The following is a 16,698-nucleotide window of genomic DNA, read 5'->3' on the forward strand; positions in this document are numbered from 1 at the left end:
TTGTTTTTCTTCGTACTTATGTGGCCTTTCGTGTCGGCGCTGTTGACGTGTGAAGTGGGGGGTGCTGGGAAAGCGGTTGTGTTTGCAGTAAATGACACAGAGCCAGGAAACCGTGTGGCTTTCAAACAGGAAGCGTTTCTGCTACTCTCACCTACTCCCACGCAGGGTTGAGCTGCTCAGAGACAGAGGGACTGACAGGCAGGGAGAGACGGCGTTCGGGAACATTCAGCTTGCATGGACACACAGCGCCAAACACGAGCGGACAGACTATTCCACGCGCAAGTGAGTGAGAGAGAGAGAGAGAGAGAGAGAGAGAGAGAGAGAGAGAGAGAGAGAGAGAGAGAGAGAGAGAGAGAGAGAGAGAGAGAGAGAGAGAGAGAGAGAGAGAGAGAGAGAGAGAGAGAGAGAGAGAGAGAGAGAGAGAGAGAGAGAGCACCACACTAGAGCTGAGGTACCTGCTGCTCACCCTCTTTGTCTGTTAAATCTTTAACCATTGACCCAAGCCATGGTAATGCATTTTCAATGGTACATGGTATTCACATAGTCTACGATAAAGATACCATTCACCACCCTTGGTAATATCATTATACAAAATGAGCAGCAAATTAAGACTTTTAAGACTTTTCTAGGATATGAGTAAAGATGTTATCTCAAATATGTTAACTTAAATGTTACCCTTCTGATATATGTATAACCTCCTTTGGGATAATGCTGTGTTTTAATTACAGTTTTTCCTACTGAGCTTTGGGGATGTCATTTAGAACCCTCTGCTAGCGAGTAGCATGACTAACTAAAGCTGATCAAAGAGGTTCTAGAGGCTGTGGGAGGTTGTTTTTTATATTTTGTAACAGAAATGTAACGGTATAATATCTGAGGTATGAACCATCTTTGTTACAGTTTGTGTGTTTACATTCACCAAAGGTGGTTTCAGCTGGAGGAAAGCAAACTCCCTTCCCCCTTGAAAGCTCTTAGCATCTGCTGTATACGTCAGCTATATAGCAACACAGGACAACAAAATCACCATAATAAAATACACTGATGGGGTATCTGCCAAAAACACTAGTGTTTTCTATAGTACTATTATTATTATTATTATTAGTAGTAGTTTATTTAGCAGATGCCTTTATCCAAGGCGACTTACAGAGACTAGGGTATGTGAACTATGCATCAGCTGCAGAGTCACTTACAACTACGTCTCACCCGAAAAACGGAGCACAAGGAGGTTAAGTGACAGAGCTTTTTTCATCTGGGGAGAGACAACCCGTGCTGTTTCATGATGTCGAATCTAAAGTCTTTTAATAAGTGGATTATTTTAGGCGACTCTTTCGAACAGGAAACGCTGTTCCTTTAAGATCTCAGCTGTAATCTCTGAGACAGAAAGCCCCATACATCACGGAAACTCCCACTGAATTAACCTTCTTAGTAAAACACAGTCTTATTAGTAATGGGAGCCCCACTACAGTGTCGGGACTAACAGCCTTTCTCGTTGAATTCCAATGATGAAGTAACCTTTTGACTCTGTCACCCTCACATACACTGCAATTCTTGTATTTTTTTTATACAACTGTAAGTCGCCCTGGGTAAGTGCGTCTGCTAAGCAATAAATAATAATAATAATAATAATAATAATAATAATAATAATAATAATAATAATAATGCACTCTCTCTGAAAACGGGAGAACCACTCAGCGTGATTGAAAACACCATAAAACAGCAAGGGGAATGTGAACAGCACTGAAAGGTACGTAAAAGCACGTAACAGCTACTGACTCCTAAAGACCAGTTTGTTTTTCTAAAATTCAAAATGGGTGATGGAAAAACTTGATAACCAAAAGAAGATTTCAGTTTTCAGAAAACTGTTTTGAAATGAGAAATGAAACTGCGTGTCATACATTTTGTTCAATTATATTTATCTGTCTACAGATCAGTTATATCTCAAGCGATCATATTCACGCACCAGAATGTGAATTTCAGAGTGATGTGTACTCCATAACAGGAAATGGGCACCACACCGCTTAAAAAAAAAAGAAAAGCTTGTAGGTTTCAGGTGGTTGAAGAAAACAATATCAACTCAAAGCATCAGCACCTCTTTTTAATCTGGATTAAAGGTTCAACTACATTAGAGCAAGTGCTGCTTTCGATTACTACAAAGTGAAATTCTAGAGTTTTTAATTTCTCTAGATGACAGTTTAGTGTTATTGACTCATCCTGTTCTTTTACTTTCATTCGTAGAAAACATTCACTTCTCTCCGGTAAAAAAAAAAATAAACTGCAAAGGGGGCTTGATTCTACATATCCTTCACTGACAGTAATGGCTTCTACAGGGCAGCAGTGTGGAGTGGTGGTTAGGGCTCTGGACTCCTGACCGGAAGGTCGTGGGTTCAATCCCTGGTAGGGGACACTGCTGCTGTACCTTTGAGCAAGGTACTTTACCTAGATTACTCCAGTAAAAACCCAACTGTATAAATGGGTAATGTATGTAAAAATAATGTGATATCTTGTAACAATTGTAAGTCGCCCTGGATAAGGGCGTCTGCTAAGAAATAAATAACAATATATGCTGTACAAATGCGACATTCATTCTGTGATCAATGAGAGGTATAGTAAAGCAAAGCATGGTATAAGCATGGGGGAAAGTAAGAGTTCACTTCATTGTCTCTGTGTATTCCTGCAGCCTGTAGTGCTGCCCTGACTCTATGGCTCCGTGGGAGGAGGAGGAGCTGTTGTTGAGGAGGGAGAGCTCACGCAGCCAGCTCTCCAGTGGCAGTCCTGGGCTCTGGGTGCACCTGTACCTAGCACCCTCGGTGCAAGGAGAGTCAGCCATCCGCTTCACCTCCGGGGCATTCTCAGCGGAGGACATCTGCGTCGCCGCCGCCAAGGAATGTGGTAAGAGCTGATAGGATACTCTGAAATCCCTTCTGCTAGAGATCAGAAAAGAGGGCCTTCTAAGAGTTACAGCAAAGTGGAATGAAGCACAGTGAAAGCATGGTAAAGGATAGGTAAGCACTGCAGTGAGCAATAAAACCATGCAGAACATCTGACATGCGTTGACAAAGGGTGCTTCCATTTTAAAACAGTCAGAGGGGAAAATACTTTTTAAGGGGGGGCTAATTCAAATTCCAAAATATCACTTATCGAAACAATATTAATACTTAAATGAACAGTGACACTGACATGCGCATACTGGGCACTGCAAGCCAAACCCCCTATGTTAGTAAGTTTGATTGGAAAGGCCCACGCACCTCTAGTGGCTCAGGTAATGCTTAGGGTCCTATATCCTGTGGGAATGCTGTGTTGTGAGCTGATGGTCTGGTGTGTTTCAGGGATCCTCCCCGTGTACCACAGTCTGTTCTCCCTGGCTTCCGATGACCTCTCCTATTGGTTCCCACCCAACCACATCTTCATTGTGGGCGAGTCCACAAGCATTACTCTGCTGTACAGAGTCAGGTGACTTAACCATAGACACAGACGCAGAATCACTTCTACAATGTGCTCTCTCTCCAAGTTATATTTTTCAGTCTGATAATTCAATATCCTTCTCTTTAATTACTTTCTAATGAACAGAAAAGAGAAGTGATATTGTTCGTGATACACTTTCAGGGCAATACGTTGGAAGAGCATCTGTGTTTACAGTAAATATTAAATATACAGCATAGATCTCAGCTTTGAATAAGTAGAAGAATCAAACATTAGATCTATGCATACGCATTAATTGTTCACCTAATGAGGCATTCAGGAATGAAAATAGGAATTCATTTATTTTATATTGCCCTTAAGGAAGACAAACATACACAAGGTCAAGTATACAAACATTTCAGCTTCTGCTTTCAGAATGTTAACGAAGGCATTAAACAAAATCGTGGCTCTACTTTAAAAGGCCTGAGTTAAAAAAAAACATTAGCCTACTCTTCTCGTATTCCTAAAACACTGCCGAATGGATTTGCTTGGCTGGATTTCTTATATTTTTATATTTAGGTTGGTTTGAAGTTATATACGAAGCTATTCAAGTCTGGATGAATGAGGTCCTTATCTATACACACAGTCGGACTCCCAGACTAAACATTGATATAAACACTGCTCTTTATTTGCTTTCAATGAAATCTCTGTTTCTGATGACTTTTAGGTTTTTCTTTCCGAACTGGTTCGGCCAGGGGAGCAGGAAGTCATATCGCTATGGACTGACGAAGAGCAGGATCAGCTCTGTGCTGGATTACTGTGTCATTGACTTCCTCTTTGCTCAGGTACCTCCCAGTACACACCCTCTCCCTGACTAATCACCCCCTACAGAGCGTTCCTATGGCTCAGGTATACTCAGAAACAGTGTGCGCAGGGTCTGGTCTATGACTGCTGACTGGCTTCGGGTTCGGGAGGACAACTGATGCCGATAAACTACTCAATATATTTATTATTCTCGCTATAAAAAAAACATCTACATCTATACTGCCTTCCTTATTTTTGAACTTCGGTCTGTGCCTCCCCTCTCTATATTTCTATAGTTATGGGTGGATACATTTTGAAATAGTAACAATCTGGTCTTTACCATGTGGGGTCTTTATAAACTTCTCCTAGACTGAAGAGATGAAATTCACCGTAACCAAGCTGCTTTCTCTGCATCTTCTCAAGTGCGGCGCTGTGTTGATTGTGGGCAGCAGGGCAGGGCCATGTGGAGTGGCTAGCTCTACAGAGCCCGCTCACCGTGTCTGGTTTTCAGTCTCGCAGTGACTTCGTGCTCGGCCAGGCGGGGGTCAGGCCCAACCTCAAGATGCAGGAGGAGTGTCTGGGGATGGCCATGCTGGACCTGCTGAGAATCAGCAAGGAGCGCAACCAGAGCCTAAGGGACATCTGCAAGAAAGTCAGGTAGGGAAGCACTCATCCCAAAACACACAGGAACCTGCCTTAATGCCTTTGCAGTCTTCCTGAACATACATGTAGCTCCCATGTAATGGATTTCCACCCAGCGGCTGACAAGTTTATAATACTGATCAGTATGAGACACGCGCTTGACTCGCGTCTAGAGAGCTTGCTCTTAAGTTGAATGGTAAGACGTTCTTTGAAGCTCGCGGTTTGCATCCAGCCCTTGACTTCCAATACGATGAGCTGCAGAGCCAATACAACAAAGTATGATCATTTTTAAACTATTAATAATAACCATTTCACATTCATTCGACTCAAGTGTATTAAATTGCACATGAGATTCTGTATGTAAGATTTACAAGCAGCAGTTGTGTGACAGTGGATTACACTCAGATGGCTGGAAAACACTTTTCTCTGTGGTGGCTGCAGCTACAAGTCCTGCCTGCCACCGGAGCACAAGGAAGCGATCCAGCGTCTGGACAGGCTGACGCGGTACCGCATCAGGAAGCTGCTCAAGCAGGTGCTGTGTAGGCTGAGCCACTGCCAGGCTGACGGACACAGTCTGAAGCTGAAGTACCTGCTGGATCTGGCAGCGGTGGAGCCCTCCTTCGGCACAGAGCTGTTCCGGGTCCGAGACCCTGCCTGGTCGCAGCAGGGAGAGGACTCAGCATTCCGGTTCATTCGGGTCTCCGGGGAGAGCGGGATACAGTGGAGCACCGGGGATGGCCAGGTGGGGGTGCTGTTCCATGTCTTTAAATGTCAAAATACTCTATAGCACATTGTCATATATATATATATATATATATATATATATATATATATATATATATATATATATATATATATACATATAGGGTCTCCAACAAATCAGATATTAAGCTGATCTGACTTTTTTTCTGCTTATCAATTATACAACAAATGGTTTAAATACAAATTAGAAATTAGATTGTGCTTTGAAAACCTTTTAAGAGGTAAACTAGCAACCAATCCCATAGTAAAAGCATAGCAAATTGCAACAAAGCATAGAAAAAGCATGGTAAAGCATAGGTAATCATTGTAAAGAATAGCGAGGTAAAGCAAAGCATATTAATAAACATGGCAAACCAGGATAACTATATATAGCATAACTATGGGAAAGCAGGATACAGCTGATAAAATGCCATGTAAAAATGCTACACATTTGTAAGGGAAGGGGTTAGGGTATTAAAGATGCTGCATTAATTGAAGCTTCTGTTTCTTATTTCAGGACTGGCAGACGTTCTGTGATTTCCCAGAGATTATTGACATCAGCATCAAGCAGACAAGTCGTGACAAAGTGCCTCTGGGGAGCCGAGTCGTCACAGTGTCCCGCCAGGACAGCCGGCTACTGGTCAGTGGACTTGGTGTGTGTGACCTGAGTGACCACACCTCACGCTGCCCCCAAGATACTGCGCGATAACGTGACACAATGTGCTAACAGCGTAGCAAAGTGTAGGGAAGCAGTAAGGCAAAAACACAGAGAACTGGATTTGCTTTTGTTGCTCATATCAAATGCAGCTCTAGAAAACGGTTCCCTAGAGAATCCCAAGGTCATTCGCGACCACCTTACAAATCAAAATAAAAACGCGTGGTTCAATGTATTACTGCAGTTTATTTAAGCTATTATGTCCAGTTGGCCCTGTCTCTTATGGTAACAGAGTGTCTTCTCTTGAGCACAGTGGGACACCATCATTTTAAAAAGAACACAATACATATATGCATGTCTTTAGAGTTTTTGTCGCTTGGCAGTCTACCGTGCACAACGCAATATAAGATGTTTTGCCTGCCTGAGCGCGGCTTCGGGATCTCTGACAATTAAGATCGTGCATCCTTTGAGATCTCTCCAGGACCCTCTCGCTGTCATTTACAGGAGGCGGAGTTCCACACTCTGAGAGAGGCTCTGTCCTTTGTCTCGCTCATTGATGGCTACTTCAGACTGACCACTGACTCCGCCCACTATTTCTGCGAAGAGGTAGCCCCGCCCAGCCTGCTGCAGGACATGGAGAGCTGCTGTCACGGACCAATCACGTGAGCCACTGCCCATAGTACTGTACAAATGAATGCGTGCTGAATGAGATATTGTGGAGCAACATTGAGATACGCTTCACACTGTTAGAGGGTATGGAGGATTTTTAATTGCACCATAAAACAGGAAAAACCAGGTATACACAGTCTGTTTTGAGTTGGTTCCACCCCTAAACATTTGCCCCTTAACTCCCCACTAGGTCCGAATTTGCTGCTCACAAGCTGAAGCGGGCTGGCGCCTGCAGTGGCATGTACCTGCTCCGACACAGTCCCAAAGACTTTGACAAGTACTTCATCACCATCTGTGTGGAGGTAAGCAGCACCAGGACCCCCTGCTGGTCAGAGAAGCAACTTAAATAGCTATTCAATTAGAAGTTACATACGGGATTGAAGGTGAAACAAAACACATTAGCTATTAGGAAAATGATTAAAACTCATGAGAAACAGGTTGATGGAAAGTCAATCCTTGGCCGTGATTTTCTTAACTGATCTTTTCTCCTCCTGTTCTGTGCAGACACCACTGGGGATGGATTATAAGGACTGCCTGGTGCTGAAGGGGACAGATTTCTGCCTCTCTGGGCTCCAGCGTCACTTCTGCAGCCTCAGGGAGTTGCTGGGCTATTACCAGCACAGCGGGCTGCTCCTAGCAGGGTTCCCTACAAAGCTGGGACCCTGCTGCCCTCCCAGACCCAAAGGTGAGAGCTTGGCTCGTCACCGTCACACAGATCTACTGCATTGGTTCTGCATTTCATCCATAGCTATAAGCAGTGGTACATTGCTAAAATAAACTTTCTCAATGTAGTGGTTTGGTGGAAAATAAATTATGTTTGGGGTTACGCTTTGTGGCATTGATGATTACATTGTTTTACGTGTATTTGAAGACGGTATGTGATTTAAGCAAGGGTTCGTAATGTTTGCAAGTACAAAATGTTTGATTTCAAATGGCATTTGCATGGGCAGAAGTTGTGTTTTTTTCGCTTTTGTAGTTCGTGCGTTTCTTAAGACAGTACTCACACGGTACCCCTGCAGAGAGAGAAACAAACCTAAAGCAGAAATCATCTTGTTAAGGATCAACGGTCTACAGCCCTTTTAATTCTTAAAAACTCTCTGGTGCACTCTGCTGGAAAAAGAAAGCATTGGTTTTGCACTTCAAGCTGCACTGCATGGTATCCGTGGTACACTGTGCCTCGAGCTACTGCAAGTTTGGTACCAGGAACCCACTGTGTCAGTCTTCCATGAACCTGTTTGACCCTGTAGCTGTTCCCATTGCAGAGCTCACTAACCTGGTGATTGTGCGCAGTAACTGCTCTGCAGAGACGCTGGCCTCACCCCTGGTGGAGCACCCACACGCCAGCCATGTGCAGTTCCACATGATCAAGCACGAAGATCTGCAGTGGGTGAGTTTCACAAGCTTTGCTTCCAGTGGAGCGGCTCACAACAGCACTGTGTTATAGATCGGAATAGATTTTTATTTTCTAGTAAACAGCCATTGCAATGGAATCTGTGTGGGTTTGTGGACGTTTCTGTGTTGATTGGTAAAACTGATTCCTGCTGTTGGCGTCCTGGCAGGGAGACAGTCTGGGACAGGGCTCCTTCACCAAGATCTTTAAAGGTTCCATGACGGACAGTGTTGAGGGGGAGAGCCACGTGACAGAGGTCCTTCTCAAAGTCCTGGAGAGCACCCACAAGAACTGCTGGGAGGTAGGAAATGCTCATGCAAGGGTTTATTGGGTGGAGAGCCACCACAGGGGGTGAAGAATGTACTATGTGATGTAAGTTGCAGACGGGCAGACTTTTTTCCAGGAGCTTTAAAGATTCCTGTTGTTTTGTTCCTCCAGTCGTTCTTCGAAGCAGCCAGTGTGATGAGCCAGGTCTCCCACAAGCACCTGCTCCTGGTGTATGGGATCAGCATTCACGGCTCCAAGAGTGAGTGACGCATCTCATAAAAACAATGCCACACCACCTGCAGGTCTTCCCTGTTCTATGGTGGTATGTAATATAAGTTCCCAATATGGGAAAGGGCATTGTCTGAAATGTGCTGAGTAACAAGTATAAACGAGACTCCGTAACGAGTAATACACAAGTATACTGGTGACAAAAAAATACATTATCGTTCAAAATCACAGTGAAATTAAGCTAAAGCCCCTGCATAAGCAAACAACTTTGATGAGCCCTTTCTTGAAAATACATAGATATTGATGGGAGCTTGATGGAACTCTTGTGATATTAGTTGATTTAATAAGAATTCTTTTCACTTGAAACTTTATTCTGAAGTTTATTTCAGCCATAAACCATTCTAACAGTGTAATGCAAAGCCTTTTTTAGTTGCTGGAAGGTGTTAAATGACTTGAGTAGTTCTTGCTATTTTTTAGCTCAGTAGGGCACACAGAGACTGAAGAGGTTCTACACATACATTATTTTCCTTTGCGCTGGTTTTGAAAGCCGAGCCTCTGAGCTGACACATGTTCTAATCTGTGCTTCTTGTTGTTGTTGCCTCAGACATCATGGTGCAGGAGTTTGTGAAGCATGGGGCGCTGGACCTGTTTTTGAAGAAAAGAAGGGGCTCCGTTTCGGTCAGCTGGAAACTGGATGTGGCCAAACAGCTGGCCTGTGCACTCAACTTCCTGGTGAGGACGCTTACTGACCACAGAGCTCCAACACACACACACACACACACACACGCACACACACACACACACACACACACACACAGCAACAGTGTGACCAAACCACACACATAGGGCCAGCAGACAACAGCACTTGATTTCAGTGGTTAAAAAAAACAAAACAACATTTGTAACTAACGACTTTGGCGCATATTTGAGTCTCTGATCAACAGATTTCTTTTTGTTTGTTGTAGCAACAGCTGAATTAAATAACAAATCCACATTTATCACAAGGTGACATAAACCGTCTTCTCCTTTTCAGGAGGATAAGAACATCATTCATGGGAATATCTGCGCCAAAAACCTGTTGCTGGCGAGGGAGGGCGACACGGCCACTGGCAGCCCCCCCTTCATCAAGCTGAGCGACCCAGGAATCAGCACAGCCATCCTGGACAGAGAAGGTACCAGCACCCTGATGCTTCCTTTCAGCAAAAGGTCCTGATCACAAAACGATTGGTTTTTACGAACAGTTTACAGTTCGTGAGACTTTGTTCAGCTGTTGTAGAGATGGTGCAAAGTGATTGTGATTGACTATGGGACTGTGCGTTCTGTGTTGATGATGGGACTGTGTGTTCTGTATTGACGAGGGACTGTGCGTTCTGTGTTGCAGTGGTGCTGGATCGGATCCCATGGGTGGCTCCTGAGCTTGTGCTGGTGGACTCTGATCGCCTGGCTCTGGAGTCGGACAAGTGGAGCTTCGGGACCACGCTGTGGGAGATCTTCAACGGAGGCGAGGTGCCACTGCTTGGACGTGAACCCCAGCAGGTAACATGTGAAAGAACCCAGACCAGAGGTGAAAACATGAGGCAGCCTGGTCCAGGGGTCACTGTTCCACAGCAATTGCAGTATTAAACACACCTTATCTTATAAAAGCCGACTGCTGTATGATAAAAGCATAGATGCTACAGCATAGATAGTGGCGTTTTGTAGAATACATCTAAAAACAAGTTTAGCCTAGTAAAAGCATAGCAATTTCTAGTACATTAATACATCCTGGTCCTGGAGGGCCGGTGTCCTTCCTGGTTTTTGTTCCAACTGTGTCCTAAATTATTTAATTGAACCAATTATTACCAATTATTGTTCTAATTAAGTAATTTAGGGCACAGTTGGTACAAGGGGCATATGTGTCCCACAAATAAAATGATGCTAACTTATTTTTTTTAAAATGAGGTTTGCACGAAACAGGGTTTAAAATGTACTGACAGGTTGTCCGTTTCCTTCCTGCGATACTTGAGTCGCTTTCAAACGTTATTTTAAGAAGAACCCGTTTGCACAGCAGGTGCTCACTTCCTTGTGTGCCTTAATTAAGGGTTTTTAAAGAGACAGTGGTTGTGGGACTGTGGTATTTACTAACCAGCGTGCTGAACTGCCCCCTTGCCCATGTGAAGAAGCTGCAGTTCTATAATAATCAGCGGCAGCTTCCCGCTCTGAAGTGGACTGAACTGGCCGATCTGATCTCCCAGTGCATGGATTACCAGCCTGGACTGAGGCCGTCCTTCCGTGGCATCATCCGGCAGCTCAACAGCCTCATCACCTCAGGTACCAGGGGGCTGGGGACCAGGGGGTAGCATGCTGCCTGCCAAGGGGAGCGTCTGCAAATTACAAGCTCACAAATGAGTTAGGGATCATCTCCAAAAGTGCGAAGCAGGCATTTGGGGTACAGAGCACCTGTATGATTGGAACAATCTACCAGAGAGCGTGAGAAGTGAGCAAAATCCAGAAGCACTTTCTAACGTTATTTAGAAACGGGCCGTGTTTGTAATATTTAAGTGGGAGCGTTTCTGTTTGATTCACTGATTTTATGTGGTGAGTGTTTGTGATGTTTAGTGACTGGATTGTGGGTGACTACTGACCCCCATACAGTGGTAGCATGCTATGTCCTCAGAGTACAGTTTAGCTTAGTTTAGTTTAGTTTATTCACTAGGACTACAGTCTAAACCGGTTATTGGGACACACTGCATTAGTAATTAGGCTTAGGAGGAGAATAAAACAGTGCTTCGCTGTATGCCTTTAACAGTGTGGATTCAGAGTGAGTTCCCCTCCCAAATTTCAGATTACGAGCTCCTGTGTGACCTGCGCCCCAGTGCTGCCCCGGAGAAGGACACCTTCTGGAGGTGTCTGAACGTTACCGACCGACAGGAACCCATGCTGTACGAGGACCGGCACCTGCGCTACATATACCGTCTGGGAAAGGTAAAGGCACTGCCCACAGATCCCTCTAACCGGGGCTCATTTGCGCCGGATAGCAGCGGATCCCAGATCCACTACCTTTTTGTCTGACAGGCGACAATGAAACAGTTTTCAAATGATGAACCGTATGAAAAAAAATGGAAAAAAAAAATCTCAATACATAACTTGAATATTCATGAATTGAATAACAAAAGTGTACTGTAACAAAATATTTAGGAGTAAGAAAATTACTTTTTTTTTCCAAATGACAAAAAAACCCTAAGAAACTAGCGTTCTTAACCGCAGCAGCGTCGTCGCTCCTGTTCCTCAGATTAGTCAGCCCGCTCCTGACATTGTTCAAACAATACCCCGATGCACAAGCAGGGAACTCAAAGCATACATGGGAGCTGCTGTGACTCAAGGTCCCTACACTAGGTCTAGAAACACAAATGCTGTCCCCCCCTTCCTTAATGATAAGATCTGGTACCCTTGTGTTTACGAATGAACCCCTGCTCATACCACATCACTGTAGATTGCTGCAATCAGAGTCCTTGTTTCTGGGTGCAGGGGAACTTTGGCAGCGTGGAGCTGTGCCGCTACGACCCCTTGGCTGATAATACAGGGGAGCTGGTTGCAGTCAAGAAGCTTCAGCACAGCAAGAGGGAGCATCAGGCCGACTTCGAGAAGGAGATCGGAATCATGAAGTCCCTCCACAATGACTACATCGTCAAGTACAAGGGCATCTGTTACAGCATGGGTAAGACCTGGAGCGCCCTCTGCTGGGGTGGAGGTCAATTCGCAAAGCCAGGACCTTCATTCCTAATATATTGTTGAAATACACTTAGATGTAGGCTGCCACGGTATAAACAGGAAATAAGCAAATGATAAAACCTGTGTGGGAAGTGATGTGTGTGTTACTGCTGTTCGGCATTTTGTCTAGATGCATCTCATATTTATCTCTGGTGGTAGTTGTATCCAGGATAAAATGTCTTAAACAAAACCGCAGTTAAAAAGCATGAAAACTGAAGTCATGTTTGCATATGTACGTACAGAACTTAAAAGCGTACATTCAGTGCATATTGCCCTGAGCATGTGATAATTTACATGTATCTTTGCAACAAGACCTGTTGTTTTGCATTTCATTGTTCTGAAGCCTAACAATGCTTGGCTCTTTCTGCTAATATGGCTTCATCAAAACAGCTCAAGGGTGTAGAGAACGATCATTCATGATACAGGCCTTAAATTTCCCATAGCAAAAACATAACACAGTGTAATAAAGCACAGGGAAAGCACGGTAAAGCATAGGTAAGCAGAGTCAGTTATAGGGAGGAGGTATAGTAAGGCATATTAATAAACATGGTAAAGCAGGGTACACTATAGTAAATGCAAAGTGTTAGCATGGGAAAAACTGCACAAATACTGTGCAAAAATACAGCAGTAAACTTTTATAAGGGAGGCATCTGTAATATGGAGGTTACCTTGCTGTCTCCCTGCAGGTAGACAGAACGTGAGGCTGGTGATGGAGTATCTGCCTAATGGAAACCTGCCGGGATACCTGGAAAAGAACCGGGAACGCGTTGACAGCAAGAGGCTTCTTCTATATGCGTCACAGATCAGCAAGGTGGAGACACACAGGGCACAGAACTCTGAGCAGGCTGTTAAGGGATAAAAGTACTGTGTATTAGGTATTGAAATCTGCAGCCTTTCCTTCACAATGGCCGGGAGAGTCAGATTTGAGACCTCCTGCAACACCAGCAGTTAATTTGGAAGCAACAAGGACACATTGCTTTCATACTACCTATCACTGAATACAATGTGCCTACCTTCTGAATGCATTCTGAGGCATTCTGGGGCATGTAGTCCTGTTACCCATTTTATCCCCAGGACTGCATTCTTCCTCCCCCTTCTCTGCCACAGTGTATAATTGAATATGGTTGTGAGACGCTGTAGTTTGTAATGTGCTTTGAATGGTGTGTGATTCCTAGGGGATGGAGTACCTGCAGATGATGAGACACGTGCACAGAGACCTGGCTGCGAGGAACATCCTCGTTGCGAGCGACACACTCGTGAAAATCTCAGATTTCGGGCTCACCAAGATCCTCCAAGTCGACAAGGAGTATTACCGAGTGAAGGAACCGGGAGAGAGCCCCATCTTCTGGTGGGTAGGACCAACTGCAAGTGTACCACTGCTAAAATGACCTGCTGATTTTGGGGTTTTCACTTGGAAAGCAACCTATTATATATACATATAGATATAATTGACCTATTATATATACATATAGATATAATTTACCTATTATATATATAGTGTAACCCGGCCGGCACTCACTGTCGTTCGTTTGCCCCTTTCAAAGCAGACCCAGGACACAAGAAATGGAGTTTAAGCGCTTACACGCTATTTTTAATACACAAAATAAACACAAACAAAATAAACACCTAGCTCCGTTTGGAGCGCTAACTACACAGGTAGGTTCACCCTAACTACCAAACCAGACAGCTAAGCTGTTTATCGGCAGACATAAACACACCGCGGTACTTACAAAGGAGACTGCTCGGAAACAGCACACACAGCCTTCTGTTTCCTTCTACTCAGCAGCCCCTCCCTGCTGTGTTACAATCGATATAATTTACCTATTATATATATACATATAGATATAATTTATAGCTGTTTGGCATCAATTTAATAAAACCTGTTGGTTACTCAACACAAGGCAATGTGGTTTGTCTCGCTCTCCACTGTCTAACCCTGGAGCGTGTGGTTGCAGGTATGCCCCAGAGTCTCTGCAGGAGTGCAAGTTCTCTCCCAAGTCAGACGTGTGGAGTTTCGGAGTGGTTCTGCACGAGCTCTTCTCATATTGTGAACGGGTCTGGAGCCCAACGCAGGTAAGAGAGGAACAGCAGAAAAAAAAGCATGAAAACTGAAGTCATGTTTGCATGTTTACATACAGAAGTTAAAAGCGTGCATTCTGTGGAGATTGCCCTGAGCACATTTCACATTGCTCATCTCAAAATAACAATGCCCTGGTAAACATGGAATTATTTTCCTGTTACACAACCTGTTGGTTTGCACGTCACTGTTCTGAAGCCTAACAATGCTTGGGTGTTTCTGCATATCTGGCTTCGTTAGAACAGGCTCAGGTATTGTTATGAGATATCTGAGTGAGCAGTGGGTGTAGAAAATGATCAATCATGATACAGGCCTTAAGTTTCCCATAGCAAAAGCACAGCACAGTGTAATAAAGCACAGGGAAAGAATGGTAAAATATAGGTAAGCATTGTAAAGACCAGTGAGGTATGGTAAAGCATATTAATAAACATGGCAAAGCAGGGTACACTATGGTAAATGCAGAGTATAACCATGGTTAAAACATGGGAAAATACAGTGGTAATACAATTTTGTAATATGTAATATGCAGTAACTACTAGGGAAACACACAGTAAATACACAGTTATACGGGAGACACTTCATTTAAAGTGTTACCCTAAAAGGATCTATAAATAATTCAGGTCCATAGTGACATGGAGGTTTGCATTAAGATTGGGATCGACTTGTCAATGGTATTCACCTCACTGGCTGTTTCTCTGTTCCCAGTTATGCCTGCAGCAGATTGGGAGAGACAAACAAGGACCCACCATCTTGTTGCACCTCTTCCATCTCCTAAAGAGTGAGTGGAGGCTGCCGGCCCCTGCAGACTGCCCCCCAAAGGTAGGAGGAACACACTGCAGGCTTTATTTCAAACAACAACCCCCCCCCCCCTAAATGCCACGTTAACGCTCTGTGCCTCCTCGTCCTGCAGGTGCTCTGCGTTATGCGAAGGTGCTGGTCCTACAACGCTGATGAGAGGCCCAGCTTCACCCAACTGGATGCGCAAATTGAGGCTCTTCGGGAGGAAAGAGGAGACTCCCAAGAATGAATGGAACGGCCCCTGCCTTTGTAGACTGTTGTGAAACGGAAAAAAGTATTTTGACCTGAAACAAACTCTATCCAAGCAGAAGGTTGCAGGCCTGTTGGAATGATTCAACTCTAAATCTGATAGCATCATGAACACGACAAAGAATCATTTCCATGCGACGATGTAGCCATCTGGGGAAAAGAAATCAACAAACCATTCAGGAAAGAGAAGGACTAAAAATCTTGCTTTGTTAGATTGAAAATGTGTGTACAGCTTCATAAACCACCAACCCCAAAACCCCATCTGCTAGCTATTGATAGATCTATGCGCAGAAATGAGTTGCAAGTGTACATTGGTTTAATTAGCTGCTTATTCATGGCAGTGTTAGGGTTTATTTGAATGTAATAGTATATGGGTGTTCATATGTAATCACATATGGCATTGCTAAAATCTTCAAAAATGTTAAAGTCTCATTGAATCTGCACATTAGAAACCAAGTGAACTATGATATAAAATATGAATGAAATGAGTAAATATGTCTTGTTTATAAAAAAATGTTTTTGCGTGTACCATTATGAACATTTCTATGTTAGGCTCTGCTGCAACCCTATTTTGTCATTTTGCACCTTCCTTCTTTAAAAAGTTGCTTCTTCGCTACCATTACCCTTTGCGTCTTTTAATTAGCAAGCAATGCATCATCTTAGCAAAACTAATAATAAAAAGAGCAATGTGCATTTTGCAGAGGGCTGATTGTACTTCCTCAATTGGCAGGCACGTCTGTATTATTATTATGTATTTCTCAGCAAACACCCTTTTCCAGGAAGACTTAGAGTTATTACAAAATATCACCCTACTGATAAGAACAGTTATAAAATACAATAAAATCAGCAGAAAATAAGAGCAAATTCAAATAAGAGCAAAAATAAGGAGTAGAGTCAATAATTAGGTATTTGCTTGTAAGAGTAAATTCTATTAAGAGCACGTAGTAAGTGCAATAAATGGATAAGAATGATTTCAAATAAGAGCAATTACAAAAAACCGTGCATGCGGTTACCATGTGATGGAGTTTACAG

The 16,698-nt window shown here is 43.6% G+C and overlaps 1 protein-coding gene across 3 annotated transcripts; it reads left to right on the top strand.

The window, feature by feature from the left end:
- Window positions 1–138: 138 nt before the first annotated feature.
- LOC117401394 (tyrosine-protein kinase JAK2) lies at window positions 139–16,282 on the top strand. 3 transcript variants are annotated; one of them, XM_059015109.1, is made up of 24 exons: window positions 139–282; window positions 2,675–2,886; window positions 3,324–3,447; window positions 4,124–4,241; window positions 4,712–4,857; window positions 5,284–5,584; window positions 6,101–6,223; window positions 6,743–6,900; window positions 7,098–7,209; window positions 7,412–7,592; window positions 8,170–8,294; window positions 8,467–8,598; window positions 8,736–8,823; window positions 9,397–9,524; window positions 9,826–9,964; window positions 10,174–10,328; window positions 10,952–11,102; window positions 11,617–11,756; window positions 12,300–12,489; window positions 13,229–13,353; window positions 13,718–13,890; window positions 14,498–14,615; window positions 15,325–15,438; window positions 15,530–16,282. In XM_059015109.1, exons 2-24 carry the CDS (start codon window positions 2,697–2,699, stop codon window positions 15,644–15,646), a joined length of 3,348 nt encoding a protein of 1,115 aa, XP_058871092.1. In that variant the 5' UTR covers window positions 139–282; window positions 2,675–2,696; the 3' UTR covers window positions 15,647–16,282. The 3 variants fall into 3 exon arrangements, with proteins under 3 accessions (XP_058871092.1, XP_058871094.1, XP_058871093.1); XM_059015111.1 differs by lacking the exon at window positions 139–282 and adding an exon at window positions 1,657–1,741; XM_059015110.1 differs by lacking the exon at window positions 139–282 and adding an exon at window positions 1,787–2,424.
- Window positions 16,283–16,698: the final 416 nt, after the last annotated feature.

Source organism: Acipenser ruthenus, chromosome 49, assembly GCF_902713425.1.
Source record: "Acipenser ruthenus chromosome 49, fAciRut3.2 maternal haplotype, whole genome shotgun sequence".
In the NCBI taxonomy this organism is placed as follows: Eukaryota; Metazoa; Chordata; class Actinopteri; order Acipenseriformes; family Acipenseridae; genus Acipenser; species Acipenser ruthenus.

Bases quoted from the DNA above. Each gene is read 5' to 3' on its own strand.
- LOC117401394 (XM_059015109.1), top strand. From the start codon at position 2,697: ATGGCTCCGTGGGAGGAGGAGGAGCTGTTGTTGAGGAGGGAGAGCTCA. The intron at 3,448-4,123 runs GTGACTTAACCA...GATGACTTTTAG, and splicing joins ACTCTGCTGTACAGAGTCAG to GTTTTTCTTTCCGAACTGGT. The intron at 9,525-9,825 runs GTGAGGACGCTT...TCTCCTTTTCAG, and splicing joins CCTGTGCACTCAACTTCCTG to GAGGATAAGAACATCATTCA.